Below are 15283 nucleotides of genomic sequence, written 5' to 3'. Positions count from 1 at the left end.
GTATTATGCAATATTTAAATTCCTCCCTTTTACTCTACTTAGTGAAGGTTAAAAAAACCCCAAATGTCTTGTAGGTACTAGAAATGACGATAAATTAATATAGAATCTCCTTTGAATGTAAGTCAATTTTTATTTTTATCCAAGTAAACAGAATAGTAGAGACATAAAACGTTAACACACCAGTGCAGTTTAAGAAAGTATACCGATAGACATATACTTCCACACTCGAGGTTAACTGTGCGTTAAAATAACCCTTTAGATGAAAAAGAATCTTGAATAGAAATGAATACATTAGATGACTATGGTCTTCACTCTCTGGAGTCCTCCACTGGTCTTTGCCTTCTAGTACTTATGCCCTTGTATATCTCCTCCTACACTATTCCAGGGTAGAAGACACACTATGGGGCACATAGAAGTGATGGCATGTCATTTCCATAATTAGGTTATAAAAGCCTACGGCTTCCATTTTGGGTCCCTGCTCTGAGGGAGCCACCTACCATACCGTTAGCAGTGCTAAGGAGAGTCCTGTGTGGCCTGGAAAAGAAACCGGCAAGCAACTGAGGTTTGCCAACAACCACACGACCAGGCTTGTGAGCAGATCCTCCAGCTCTGGTCGAGTCTTCAGGTTCCCACGGCACCGGTGGACAGTCTGGTTGCAACCTCACGAAGGACCACAGTCCGAACCATGCAGCTAAGCTACTCCTGGATCACTGACCCGTGGAAACTGTGTGTGATAATGTGTATTGTGTTAAGTTGCTATGTTTTGGGGTAATTTGTGACTCAGCAATAGATGACCAGTACAGTGATCAAGAACGTGTAACCTGATTTTGACGGACAGTTTCTGCCGATCCCTCACCAACATACACACATACACAATCTCACTTCTGGGTTAACCAAGAGGAGATGATTTTTTTTTTTCTAAAGAATAGCACAGGGGGGTGGGTTAGACAAATAAATTTATAAGTTGAATGACAACTTCATGACTGCACTTCATCCTTTGAAGACTATTTTCTTATCTGCACAGCAGTGGCGACACAATGCTGAGGAACAAGCTATCAGTTCCCCCAGGCTTCAACCAACAGACATTACCTACAAGTTTGAGTTGTTTCTCCAAAAACAGCTGAATGATAACTAAGGAAGGATATTTTGAGGATTAAACTTCCAACGTGACCCAGTTAAACTTAGATGGCTATAAATAGGAAGCTCCCAAGGGAGAGCCTGCTTACCTGGCACGTAAGCCAAAGAACTGTAGCCATCTGGCAAAGGAAAAGTTAGCTCTATCGGCTGTGAGCCCTCATTGCCTATGGCCAATTGAACTAGGAGAACAGCCATGGACACCTGCAAATTTAGGCAGTTTTGCAGCATCTGCGGCTCAGTCATGGCAGTCTTAGTAGAAAGATAGATGGTCATCAGTCGTTCAAACTGCTCACGGAGGTTGTCAGCAGCAGGGCTAGAACTTTGCTGAGCATCCCGCCAGGCTACCTGCAGCCGATGCAGATTTTGGTTGATTTTTACCATCTGATCATGCAACCTGCCCCCAAGAAAGCAGAAAAGACTGGGTCAGGAGGCTCATATAGGGACAGTTGAGTACAAACTGTTTTTTTTTTTTAAATTTTAACATCTTTATTGGAGTATAATTGCTTTACAGTGTTAATTTCTGCTGTATAGCAAAGTGAATCAACTATACGTATACATATATCCCCATATCCCCTCCCTCTTGCATCTCCCTCCCATCCTCCCTTACAGACCATTTCTGAAAACCAAATCCTCACTTATTTATTCTATTATTCCCTTTTAGGATGTAGGGAGCTGCAGTTGTGATGACACAGAAGGCAATCACAGAAGTTATTGACAGGACAGAGGTGGGGGCATAGCACCGGGAAAATGTTACCAAGTATTCAAGAATTGAACCTAATTACATAGATTAGGCTAGTTGTCTTCGGCTGAAATGCACCATCCATAAAATGGCTCGGTTGAGCAGGGTGTAGATTGGGCTTTTACTATGTACAATATATAACAATCAGGCAAAGTACAAGAAGCCCAGCAGGGTAGTTTGACACCACACAAGTGCAATGACTGTACCTGGATGTGGTTATATGGACAGTCTTTCCATGGTTAGTAGAGAACTAAAGCTGGTGAGAAAGGAGTCTAGATTACTAATGACCACATATCAACCAGTAGCCACCTATGATGCAGCCTAAGAGCAGCTTCCAGTCCTCTGATGCTCAATATAAAATTAAATGATTCTTCAAAAAGGGTCAGCCAAATGTTCTCTAATGAAAGGAAGACCCATAATTCAATGTTACAGATAGTTGTGTCTATGTGTACAGTCCAAAGTCATTCTTGGCCTTGTGGATAATGTCTAGGGTTAGCTAGCCAATACTGGGAAACTAGATGACATTCATTTTTGTGTTTGAATCTAGGTGGTTGAACAGGTTAAACACATGCTAAATTGTTATCTATTGTGTCACTTAAAATGTCAATGATAGGGATAGAAAATGTCTCTAATAAAGATATAATTTCATTTTTCCAAAAATTTGCTGAGTTTTGAAAAATGCTGTGTCAGTTTAAGTATCCCGAAAAGGCATTAAAAATTGCTGTCCTCAATATACCTTCCTATAGACTGTGAGTAGCTATTTTCTCCCCTTATTTATACTTGTCACAGTCAGCTAAATCAGAGGGAAAAACAAATCATAGAATGACATACGGTTAGCCAGAACCAGACCATTTTTTGAAGTCATACACTTTAGCTCTCAAATCTTCACACTTCCAGAATCCTCCTTATCTTTGATACAGATTTTTATGTTCCTACTGATCTTACTGAAATACCTTATAAATATTTAATTTTGTCAATTTTGTCTCTATACCATAGAGTAAAGTTTCTCTTTTTTCATCAGGAGTAATAAGTAATGAAAATTCAAGAGCAGAATGTGAAATGTTAAATGAAAACAATTCCACTTTAGCAGATGACAAAAGGAAGATAGTGATTTAAAAATTTGCAAGTTTAGAGAAAAATACTAGTGTATCTTTAATTTTAAAAAGTTTAACACGTCAAAAATTAAAAATAAATTCAAGTTATATGGATAAAGCCACTTCATGTAGACACAAATAAATGCATATAATGCCCTTTTCCTACTAGATCCTAATGTCAGCCTTCAGAATAAAGTGAGATTGTTATCTGTAAGACGCACTTTCAACCTTCTGGTTATCAACACAACCAAGCAGTTCTTTCCTCATGACATCAGAGGAGTTACCTGTGAAATCCCAAGTACAAGGTGTACTCTGTCAGGACAAGGTTTTCTGTTACAAGGTTGTAGTTCTGAGGAAACTTCGGCTCCCGCACAGCTGGGATCAAACAGGTTTCTTTGTCCAAACCTCAAAGAAATTAAAAGGAAGAGTAAATGGCTTGCCACAGACATCTATCTTGGCTCCAGTGTCCCCTTATTCTAGTTCAACTTCCATCCTGCTATTAGTGAATTAAGTAATATCTTCTTAAAAACACATCTTCTCACATTCCTACTCTCTTGTCTAAAAATGTAATTTGGCTTCTCAGTGTATAGAAATGCAGTTAAATCTCTTTAGCTTGTTCATGAAATCACCAACAATTAAAAGGAATGATAGCACTATAGATTTTTCCAGGGGGTAGATAATAGATCATTTGTATCTATTCTGTGCTTTTCTGTATTTAAGATTATTTGCTTTTGAGCATGTGTTACTTTTATAATTAGAAGAGTTATAAAACTGGGAGGAAATACATCCAGATTGAGTGATTCATTTTGAGTGGTAGAATTAAGAGTGATTTATCTTCTTCTTTTCACTTCTCTGTATTGAGTTTTCCCCTAGGCTAGTATTTCCTGCCAATTCCCATACCCCTTCCCCCACCTACCCCTTGTTCCAGCCACACTGAGCTTCCTCACTGTTCCTTAGCCATTTCACAGCTGTGTACCTTCCTACTTGTTTTTCCCTCTATATAAAGGGCCTCCTTTGCTCCTTTGCTTGATAAACCCAACTCATTTTTCAGGATTCAGCTATGAAGACCTCCAGCTTCTGTAGAATTAATCATTTACTCCCTCCTCTGTGCTCCTGTAGATTAGCCCTAGACCATATTATGATGATCTGTTAACATATCTGCCTTCCTGTGGAGACTTCGAGTTCAAAAAGGACAGGGACTGTACTTTATTCATTTTCATAATGAATGAATGAATGAGCGAATATCCAAGTCTACCAAATTCAGAGAGAAGGTCTCATTAAAGGACATCTAAAAAATGACAGTTTTTAAAAGTCTGCCTTTTTAAAATTCATAATAGCTTTTCTTTTTGCCTCATCTTGAGAAAGAGGGACCTCTGTGAAAAAGGATATAGAAGTGAATGGCTAAGATGTTACGCACACACTGTTTTGAGAAGACCAGCTCCCCCTTACCTCTCATGTGTACATTTTTTATTTTTCGTTCTTCATCGTTCAACTCCTTCAGGGCACAGTAAGTGGGATTAAAGGTGAGGAGCCGAGAGGATCTGGGTTTGCAAAATGGCTGGCATAACTTCAGGAGAGCAGCACCCAAATTCAGAAAGAAGGCATCCGAGGCATACATTTGGAAGAAGATTTCTGGCATCTGATTGGCCCAAATCTTGGTGCGGCCTGCATTTGCATGCAAACAGTTTCCAAGCCAGGACAAGATACAGTGTTTGGTTTCTGGAGAGAGCTGGAGTAAGTTCTTCAACATCTGGTAGATCTTTTCATGGAACCGAGCCATGAACTGTTTAACCAGAAAACACAACCACAGAACATTCCAGTTTCACAATCCTAATATTTGTTACTCTCAAATCTTAGCCACTGGCAATTTCCAAAAATACACGAATCCTAATCTTCTCCCTCACTCTCCCTGTGCCTTACGCCACCATTTCTGATTAAAAAAAAAAAATTTTTTTTTTTCTGGGAACTTTTAAGAGATTTCCTGATGAGCTGCCAAACTGCAGGTAGCATTTACATAGCTTTAGAATAGGGGATGGTGAAGTTTTTCTGCAGAGGGCCAGATGATAAGTATTTTTGGCTTTGCATGCCATATGGTCTCTGTAGCAACTATTCAACTCTACCACTGTGGCATGAAATCAAGCCATAAACAATACATATACACATGGGCGTGGCTGGGTTCAATAAAACTATTTACAAAAACGGGCGACAGGCTGGATTTGGCCACTGGTATAATTTGCCAACCCCTGCTTTAGAAAGTTGTGATGACGGGAGATTTAAACTGCCCGCAATTCAACCATTTATGGTCATATGTTGGCCAAACTTCTACCATAATTTATGCTAAGAAGCCCCAAAAGAGAGGACATAAGTAGAAGGAGGAAAAGGAAAACAATTTGGCTTTTAAGCTGGAGTTCAGTCAGAAGATTTTAAGAGCTAAAGTTATAAGAAATAGCTTGGTGAGAAAAACGAGGATTGAGGGCAGGTAGCTGTGCTACGGCACAGGGCAAAGAAGAGCAGCAGCTTACTCTTAAACCACACAAAGGTTTGTCCTCTGCTCTTAGCGCCTGCTAAAAAGAGGGCCATTTCTGTACATGATCATGGTAGACAGCCAACCAGATTGATCTGCTCTCCCAAAGAGGCTCAAGCAGCCTTATCTGCATCTGCTTTCTGAGCAAACGACACTTAATCTAAGATCAGGGGGCTGGGATACACCGGTAAACAGCTCCACCTGATGAATGTTGGCCTCTTGTACTTTGATCTCCTGGGGACTGGAACGAGATGGATTCAGGAAGTAGCCATGATTTTCTACTACACCCGGAGTCTTTAATAAGCAGGAGATATTCAGGATTACTCCCAGCAAGGTCTTCTGGTACATCTGCCCATTACTAGGATCCTTGGGCTGAATGTATTCTACAAAAACCTGTAGGAGAAGACAGGCCTAGTTATTTGTCTGTATGATGAGATAAATGATGGGATGAGGGGGCCTCAAAGAGTTAAGGCTATACAACAACCAATGTATCTTTCTCTTATTCCATAGGTAATATTACACTGCCCTCAGGATAGGGAAGCATAGAGTATTAAGCTTCCAACTCAACTGAATACATATGAGCTTTCAGACCTACCTTTGCCATATCCTTTTGCCTAGTGAAATAGAGAAGAATGTCCAGATATGCGTACAACAGGATCTGGCAGAGTTCTAGATCTTTTATTCGGCCCAATAAAATATCAAACACTGGAATCATGACTTCTGGAAATGTTCGAACCTCCTCATCCAGTATCAAGGCTTCGATGACCTCATCCAGAAACTCAGCTATACCTTCAAAATCTGAGAGAAGACAAAAGAGAGAGAGAGGAGGCCGTAAGAATTTTTAGACGCCTTTACACACAGCTCTTTACTCTTCTGATACTTTTGATAATTCTACTGGTATTCAACCTCCAAGGTCAAGGTGTGAGCTCTCTTCCTTAATTGACGCTGGAACCACAGTGGCTCTCAGGCTTTCTAATGCAATTAGAGGAAGGTTACACTTGGAAATCAAATGTAGAAGCTCATAGATGTTGCTTATCTACTCACGGCCTCCTAGGATGGCTTCCAACATCAAATCTACCAGTTGCTCGTGGATGTTCTGGTCAACGTAGATCTCGGGGGTGAGGAGGACTGTTCGGGTGTTGGACACAGTGAGGTTCCTGCACTGCACTGCAAAGGGCAGCAGGTTCTCTGGAACTTTGGTGATCTGGGAACGGCAATGCAGAGAGGGAAGAGGCTAGCTCTGTGACCTGGCACAAGGGCAGAGGTAGCAAATAGAAGGGAAAAGACACAGTGTCCCCAAACAGTAGTGCTTTCCTGTGGATGCTTGAAAAGCCATGAGAGTCCATTCTTTGGTTTAAGGAACCACCTGTTAGAAATTTTAATGCTGGAAGTGATCAAGCTTAGTCTACTCTGTTATGTACACCTTAGTGGAAATGAATTTATCGGACCTTTTTTTTAATAAGGGTGTGATATATTAAGACGTTTGTAGAGAGAATAATAGGAGGCACTTGTTAGGTGGGGAAAGGGGTAGACCCCAAGCCACAGAAAGGAGAGACTAAAACTTTAGAAGATAATCTAACAGTGCCTCTGATATCCAGTTCCAGATATAATATGATGTATATAAATTGATATAATAGACACTGATCTTGGGACTTCCCTGGTGGTCCAGTGGTTAAGACTCTGTGCTTCCACTGCAGGGGGTGTGGGTTCGATCCTTGGTTGGGGAAGATCCTGCATGCTGCATGGCACAGCCAAAAAAAAAAAAAAAGACATTGATCCAACTCTCTGGCTTATGTGTTAAAGTCATACCCAAGAGGACAATAGAGTACTCAATAGGGATTATTCTTTTACCTCTTCCTTGGCTCTTTGGAAACAGGAATAAAGGTAACAAAAAATGTGCCTCTCCCCTGCATCTCGATCAGCAGAGAGATTCAACGTTGTAGAAGAGGTCATGTTAATCAAGTGGTTGCCTGGATCTTGAAGTAATAAGCGAGTGAAGACGGCCTATTAAGAAAAACAAATAAATAAAAATACAGAATCACTGCAAAGTTTATTTTTAAAATTTTTTGATGTATTTTTTTATTGAAGTATAGTTGATTTACAATGTTGTGTTAGTTTCAAGTGTTCAGCAAAGTGATTCAGTTACACACACATATATAGCTATTCTTTTTCAGATTCTTTTCCATTATAGGTTATTATAAGACATTGAATATAGTTCCCTGTGCTATATAGTTGGTCCCTGTTGTTTATCTATTTTATATGTAGTAGTGTGTATCTCTTAATCCCAAACTCCTAATTTATCTCCCCCGACCACTGCGAAGTTTATTTTAGAACATCAAGATATAAAAGATAATTTTGACACAGGTTATTATAAGAATCACAGAACGTAGAACAAATGGGGAAAAAAGGGCTCAGTGTATCATTACTTTAGAAAATATTATGTATACAAATCTAATTGTTTATGTAGTTATCCTAAAGCAAGCATAAGTGTCTAGCATAGCGCCTAGCACAGAGTAAGCATTAAAAGAATATTTGTTGAATGGTGTGGAGAATCAGAGATTAAACTCATATGTGAAATCTACTACTCTGCATCATTGCTGACCTCACTCAGACTTATATAAACACAGTTTAAATGTACTGGGTTGGCCAAAAAGTTCGTTTGGGTTTTCCCATACCACTGTACAGAAAAACCCGAATGAATTTTTTGGCCAACCCAATTATGAAGTTAAACTACAAGTTGTCAAGTCTTCCCTATCAAATTTTTATTCCTTTAATGTTAATTAGGCACCTGTAAGGTAAAATGCATTGTTTTGATTTTGGAAAAGATATAAAAAAAGAGATGGACCTTGGCCTTGATAAATATTAGTGTCTACGGGAGAGAGAAGACAGGTTCATAAAGAAGCCAAGACATGAGACAGAAAGAGACAATTTCCATAAGAGATGCATGGAGGTTACTGCCGGAGCCCAGAGGAGAAAATAACTCCTACTTGGCAAAACTTTGTAAACAGGATGGCATTTTAACTAGGTCTTAAAGGATGGATAGATTTGGACACGGGACCATGGTAGATGAAAAGAATCCAAAAGAGGAACACCACAGACAATGTAAGAGATGGAGCTAAGCAAAGCCATGGTTGGAGAAAGGTGAGCAGAGTTCAGCTGCAAGGCTAATTTTTGCCGAAGGCACATGTAAGGAATGTAAGAATGGTACCTGCTCTACGTTGTTCATATCAAGCCAGTCTTGATCTTCCAGGTCTACTGCCATTTCTTCCAAATACACACAACGGCTGGGGATGCCATTCCCACTTTTCAGGCTTGGGTCACCTGGGAAATGGTTTTAATCTGGTAGGTTAAGGATAATGCTTCTGTCTTATACAGACAACTGATCTTGATGGCATTTCTCTTGAACCCCAAGTTTGACTCAGGTAATATCAGAATGATCTTGACACACAGAGCAGTATCTAAAGATTTAAATCTTTTTTACCCCTCAAAGAGTATGTGCTTTGTTATAAACCTAACACCATGACATTTAAAGAGTAAATCCCAGACATCAGCACTAATTCTGGGGTTTAACTACAGATAGGGCACAGAGGGGAAACACTATCTGACCCTTCTTGGGGCTTTCATCTAAATGTTTAGGTCACCTCTAAGAAGAAAATGGATTTAGCTACCATTCCCATTTCCCTTTTAAGGTAGTAAAGGCAGTAGCTACATAGCCCAGTCAGTATCAAAATAGAAATGAAAGTTGTATCTGTGTCAAAATTCTGCTTTAGGTCACATTAAAAGCTTCCTTGAAATATAAACCCTGTGTTCCAGGGAGTATGATGGGTTTGTTTAACCATCAGATACAGTAAGTTTCTAGGAGCAAGTCCCTAGCCCAAGCAGGAAGGGCAGAGTAATAAATACGCTGGCTGCAAAGATGTAACTCACTGTTGTCCAGAGTGATGAGGAAGATCCTTTGGATCATGTGATTGATGTTGAGTTGCTCACATATTTCCTGCTGTGAACGGAATGAGCGGCTAATCTCAGCCACAGAGTAATCAAATTCATCCAGGCTCTCTGACACACTATTATCTGAGTCATCTGGGCTGGCGGGGAGTTCATCTGCCAGAAAATGTAAGTCATTAACAGGTACAATGCTCTCTTTAAGAGAAAACCAAGTACACATGATAAATGTAACCAAGCGGAGGATAATTTGGGGTGTTAAACAAGTTAACTATCTAATTAGTGAACATCTCAAGTCAGGCAACACCTTTTTTTTTTAAATGAAGGTATCACTGACATATTAGTTTCAGGTGCACAACATAATGATTCGATATTTATATTGTTAAATGATCACTACAATAAATCTAGTTAATGTCTGTTACCATACATAGCTACAAATTTTTTTCTTGTGATAAGTGTTATTAAGATCGACTTTCTTAACAACTTTGAAATACACAATACTGTACTGTTAACTACAGTCACCATGCTGTTCATTGCATCCCCATGGATTCTTTATAAGTGGAAATTTGTACCTTTTGAAACCCTTCACCTATTTTGCCCATCCCCCCCCACCCGCCTTGGGCAACCACCAATCTATTCTCTGTATCTATCAGCTTGTTTTTTTTTTTTAAATATTCCACATAAGTGAGATCATATGGTATTCGTCTTTCTGACTTATATCCCTCAGCATAATGCCCTCAAGGTCCAACCACTGTCCACCTGTTGTTGCAAATGGCAAGAGTTCTTTCTTATTTATGGCTGAATAATATTCGTGTGTGTGTATGTGAGTGCATGTGTGTAATTACATCGTTTTCTTTATTCATCTGTTGATGGACATTTAGGATGTTTTCACATCTTGGTTATTGTATACTGATGCAATGAACATGGGGGTGCATATATCTTCTTGAATTAGTGTTTTTGTTTTCTTTGGATAAATACCCAGAAGTGGAATTGCCGGATCATATGGTAGTTCTGTATTTATTTTTTTTAGGAACCTCCATTCTATTTTCCATAGTGCCTGCACCAATTTACAATCCCAGCAACAGTGCACAAGAATTCCCTTTTCTCCACATCCTTGCCAACACTTGTTATTTCTTGTCTTTTTGATAATAGCCATTCTAAGAGGTGTGAGGTGGTTTTGATTTACATTTCCCCAATTAGTGATGTTTTTTCTTTTCATCGATTAGGGATGTTGAGCACCTTTTAATGTACCTGTTGGCCATCTGTATGTCGTCTTTGGAAAAATGTTTATTCAGATTCTGTGCCCATTTTTAAATTGGACTGTTTGCTATTGAGTTGTATCAGGAAACATTTTAAATACAGAATTCTGAAATCCCTGGCTATAAAATCTACCACATTTTAAAAACCAAAAGTTTTATTCTTTGTACTCATAATTAATGGTATTCCAAAATGCCAATAGTAGCAACACTATCTTCCCTACAGAATCCTAGTGGGCAAAGAATTACCCAATAGATCAGTATGCCTTTAATTATATTAAATATGGCTTGGGGCTCCCCTGGTGGCACAGTGGTTAAGAATCCGCCTGCCAATGCAGGGGACGCGGATTCAAGCACTGGTCCGGTAAGATCCCACGTGCCGCGGAGCAACTAAGCCCGTGCGCCACAACTACTGAGCCTGCGCTCTAGAGCCCACAAGCCATAACTACTGAGCCCGTGTGCCACAGCTACTGAAGCCTGCGCGCCTAGAGCCCGTGCTCTACAACAAGAGAAGCCACCGTGATGAGAAGCCCACGCACTGCAATGAAGAGTAGTCCCCGCTCACTGCAACTAAAGAAAGGCTGCGCACAGCAACGAAGAAGACCCAACGCAGCCAAAAATAAATAAATAAATGAAACCAAAAAACCAAAAAACAAAACTTCATAGACTAAAAACTATCCTAATCGTTCTTTTAATGGGCATTTCTCTAATTATTAGTGAGACTGGATTTTTTTTTTTTTGGCTGCACTGGGTCTTTGTTGCTGCACGCGGGCTTTTCCCTAGTTGAGGTGAGCAGGGGCTACTCTTCGTTGCGGTGTGCAGGCTTCTCACTGTGGTTGCTTCTCTTGTTGCAGAGCACGGGCTCTAGGCGCGCGGGCTTCAGTAGTTGTGGCTCAAGGGCTCTAGAGCGCAGGCTCAGTAGTTGTGGAGCACAGGCTTAGTTGCTCTGCGGCATGTGGGATCTTCCCAGACCAGGGCTCGAACCAGTGTCCCCTGCATTGGCAGGCGGATTCTTAACCACTGTACCACCTGAGAAGCCCGAGACTGGATTTTTAAAGTAACTTGATTATCATATATAAATCATTTCTAACTTTTTTTTGGCCGCACTGTGTGGCATGGCATGCGGGATCTTAGTTCCCCAACCAGGCATTGAACCCATGCCCCCTGCACTGGGAGCATGTGGAGTCTTAACCACTGGACCACTAGGGAAGTCCCTGTTCCTAACTTTTGTTGTTTTTCCAATGAGTTACTTTTTTCTTATTGATTGTATCCTTTTTTTTTTTTTTTTTTTTGCGTTACGCGGGCCTCTCACTGTCGTGGCCTCTCCCGTTGCGGAGCACAGGCTCCGGACGCGCAGGCTCAGCGGCCATGGGTCACGGGCCTAGTCACTCTGCGGCATGTGGGATCTTCCCAGACTGGGGCACGAACCCGTGTCCCCTGCATCGGCAGGCGGACTCTCAACCACTGCGCCACCAGGGAAGCCCCTCCTTTTATTTTTTATAAAGCCATTTACAAGAGCTTCTCAGATGGCACTCACGCTAAAGGGGTATATAAGTAGGTTGTTCATTAAAAGCTACACACAAGTCTGCATTTGCTTTTTTCCTCTACTGACAAAAAACAGTTAACTCTAAAAGTCCAGGCAAAACTTGCAGAAGTAAGAGTTGTGGGACTTCCCTGGTAGTCCAGTGGTTAAGAATCTGCCTTTGAGGGGCTTCCCTGGTGGCGCAGTGGTTGAGAATCTGCCTGCCAATGAAGGGGATATGGATTCGAGCCCTGGTCCGGGAAGATCCCACATGCCGTGGAGCAACTAAGCCCATGAGCCACAACTACTGAGCCTGTGCTGTAGAGTCCGTGAGCCACAACTACTGAGCCTGCGTGCTGCAACTACTGAAGCTCACACACCTAGAGTCCATGCTCCGCAACAAGGGAAGCCACTATGATGAGAAGCCCGCGCACCGCAATGAAGAGTAGCCCTCGCTCGCCACAACTAGAGAAAGACTGTGCGCAGCAACGGAGACCCAACGCAGCCAAAAATAAATAAATAAAATAAATAAATTTATTAAAAAAAAATAAGAATCCTCCTTTGAATGCAGGGGACACGGGTTCGATCCCTGTTCGAGGAACTAAGATCCCACATGCTGTGGGGCAACTAAGCCCGTGCTCTAGAGCCCGTGCCCCACAACTAGAGAGCCTGTGTGCTGCAACTACTGAGCCTGTGCGTCCGGAGCCCGTGCTCCGCAACGGGAGAGGCCCCAACAGTGAGAGGCCCATGTACCGCAAAATAAATAAATAAATAAATAAATAAATAAATAAAATAAAATATCTTAAAAACAAAAAGAAGCAAGAGTTGCTTCACTGTGGTGACTTTAGTAAAAGTGAAGCTCAATAAAGGAGGCCAAAGGTTTTGGTAGAGTACTAACTGCTGGTGGAAAACAGGTTAGATCAGGTGGCCTGACAAACTCACTGTAAACAAACTAAGATGATGAGGTGCCAAAATAGTAACAGAAGGGCATGCACCTGATTTGTCCCCACTGCTTGGTGCCTGCAGTGCTCCCAACCCTAGCCAGCCTTATGTCTGTTTATAGCCAGAAGGATGAGCGTTCTGTCACTCTATTCCTATACCACTCTATTCCCTTCTGAATTCCAAGAGTAATAGGTGCTGATTAGCGAAATTTCCCTCAACCACATACTTAAAAACTTTATTTTCTCATTTCCTTATTTTTCCAACTCCTCACTCTCCATTCTCTCCTTCAATCTCTTAATCCAAGGTTTCCCATTCTGATCCTGTATTTTAGAAATCTGGGAAAGTTTTCAGAGACAGAGACTCAGAGCTGCCTATTTCTATCACATTAAAAAAGTCAGCATTACATGTATTTCTCCCTTGTTTCATCCATCACTTGGTCTACTACTCATGTGTCTTCCCCTGACCTCCTTTTCCTTTTTTAAAAAAATTTTTAAAATTTATTTTTGGCTGTGCTGGGTCTTCGTTGCTGTGCGTGGGCTTTCTCTACCTGTGGTGAGCAGGGGCTACTCTTCGTTGTGGTGCGCGGGCTTCTCATCGAGGTGGCTTCTCTTGTTGCAGAGCATGGGTTCTAGGCGTGCAGGTTTCAGTAGTTGCAGCATGCAGACTCAGCAGTTGTGGCTCACAGACTCTAGAGCACAGGCTCAGTAGTTGTGGCGCACGGGCTTAGTTGCTCCGCGGCATGTGGGATATTCCTGGACCAGGGCTTGAACCTGTGTCCCCTGCACTGGCAGGCAGATTCTTAACCACTGTGCCACCAGGGAAGTCCCCTGACCTCCTTTTTATTCAATCTTAATCAGAGAGTAAGGCCACAACTTAGCTACATATCTGAATACTTCTGAAATAAACAAAATAAAGGGAAAACATAAACATTTCTCCTTTCCTAAAAACAATAACACTATTATTCTTTTTGGAGGAAGGAGAAGGGGAGCAATTTCTGGCTTGAAACATTGTGAATACCCTCAGAAGACTAATATATTTGAGAAACAGCATGCTACTTCTTCTAGTCCATATGTTACCTTATAGGTGGGAGGTAGACTTGATCTTAATTTTGGTCCCAGATGAGGAAAATCACTTTTCTGATTAGTAAGATATTATCCTAATTTTTTTCACATTAAGGTTAAGGATCAGATTTTCCTAGATGTCTGTTCTGAAAGCAGTAAGTTATGAAAGTGGCCACTCTATGGAGTGAAAGAAGCGTTCTGCTTGAGATAGACTCTGAAGCACTTGGCTTAAGAACAAATCTCATTTATTTCTCTACAGGCGAAAAAGCTTTTATAATTCTTCCTTCAACACATCTGCTTTCTACAGCTGCATGTGACTTGCTTTCCACACCTATGCCTATAACCTCAGTTTCCTATGTTGAAAAAAATTAGTATCTTTGTAAAGTATCTTTCATTAGGTGATTTTTAAAATAAAAGAGCTTGACAGCTTTGGGATCATGACTGGCATCTGTTACTCTGGAACCACCTGTTATCTGGTCTCTTTTTTATGCAGGCGATGGGACACGGAGAAGAACCCAAAACAAAACAAACAACAAATACGAACACACAAAACACTTCTGCCCTAAACTTAAATTCTAGTTGCAGGTAAGGACCCAAAGAATACTGACTTTGGGAAGGACCCCATTCTAGGCCACCTCATCTGCTGCTACTGGCTCGTCCACTCACCAGATTGCTGCTTCAGCTGCTCTTTTTGGACGGCTGCAAACTGCTTGGCATCAGCCAGGGAGCCAAAAAGAGCAGCAAAGGGGTTACTTGAGATGTTGTTGTTATTCTCCTGGTCTGTCATTTCACTTTAAAGTATCCTCCATCCAGACCTAGGGGGAGGGGCTATAGAAAGGACAGGTATTAGACGCCGAAGGGCAGATAACACAACAGTTATAATATTATCATAGTTGTTTCTGCTCCCATTTCTTTCTTTTTTTTTTTTTTTTTTTTTGTGGTACGTGGGCCTCTCACTGTTGTGGCCTCTGCCGTTGCAGAGCACAGGCTCCGTGCCATGGCTCACGGGCCCAGCCGCTCCGCGGCACGTGGGATCTTCCCGGACCGGGGCACGAACCTGTGTCCC

At 41.3% G+C, this 15283-nt stretch overlaps 1 protein-coding gene across 1 annotated transcript in view; it reads right to left on the bottom strand.

Annotated features, from left to right (window-relative positions):
- The window catches only part of UBE4A (ubiquitination factor E4A), a 36911-nt gene that overhangs the window by 16471 nt on the left and 5157 nt on the right, over positions 1-15283 (bottom strand). Inside the window, exons 2-11 of the mRNA XM_082627142.1 lie at positions 14884-15045; positions 9422-9595; positions 8703-8815; positions 7346-7498; positions 6539-6698; positions 6090-6292; positions 5696-5887; positions 4420-4753; positions 3255-3375; positions 1227-1531 (exon numbers count right to left, since the gene is read on the bottom strand). Of these exons, the coding sequence (XP_082483268.1) occupies positions 1227-1531; positions 3255-3375; positions 4420-4753; positions 5696-5887; positions 6090-6292; positions 6539-6698; positions 7346-7498; positions 8703-8815; positions 9422-9595; positions 14884-15004 (1876 nt within the window). The 5' untranslated portion in view covers positions 15005-15045. The remainder of the gene's footprint in view (positions 1-1226; positions 1532-3254; positions 3376-4419; positions 4754-5695; positions 5888-6089; positions 6293-6538; positions 6699-7345; positions 7499-8702; positions 8816-9421; positions 9596-14883; positions 15046-15283) is intronic.

This window comes from Mesoplodon mirus (genome assembly GCF_964341445.2).
Source record: "Mesoplodon mirus genome assembly, chromosome: 7".
NCBI classification, from domain to species: domain Eukaryota; kingdom Metazoa; phylum Chordata; class Mammalia; order Artiodactyla; family Ziphiidae; genus Mesoplodon; species Mesoplodon mirus.
Note: the sequence above shows the minus strand (reverse complement) of the source record. Positions and strands in the feature narration are given on the sequence as shown.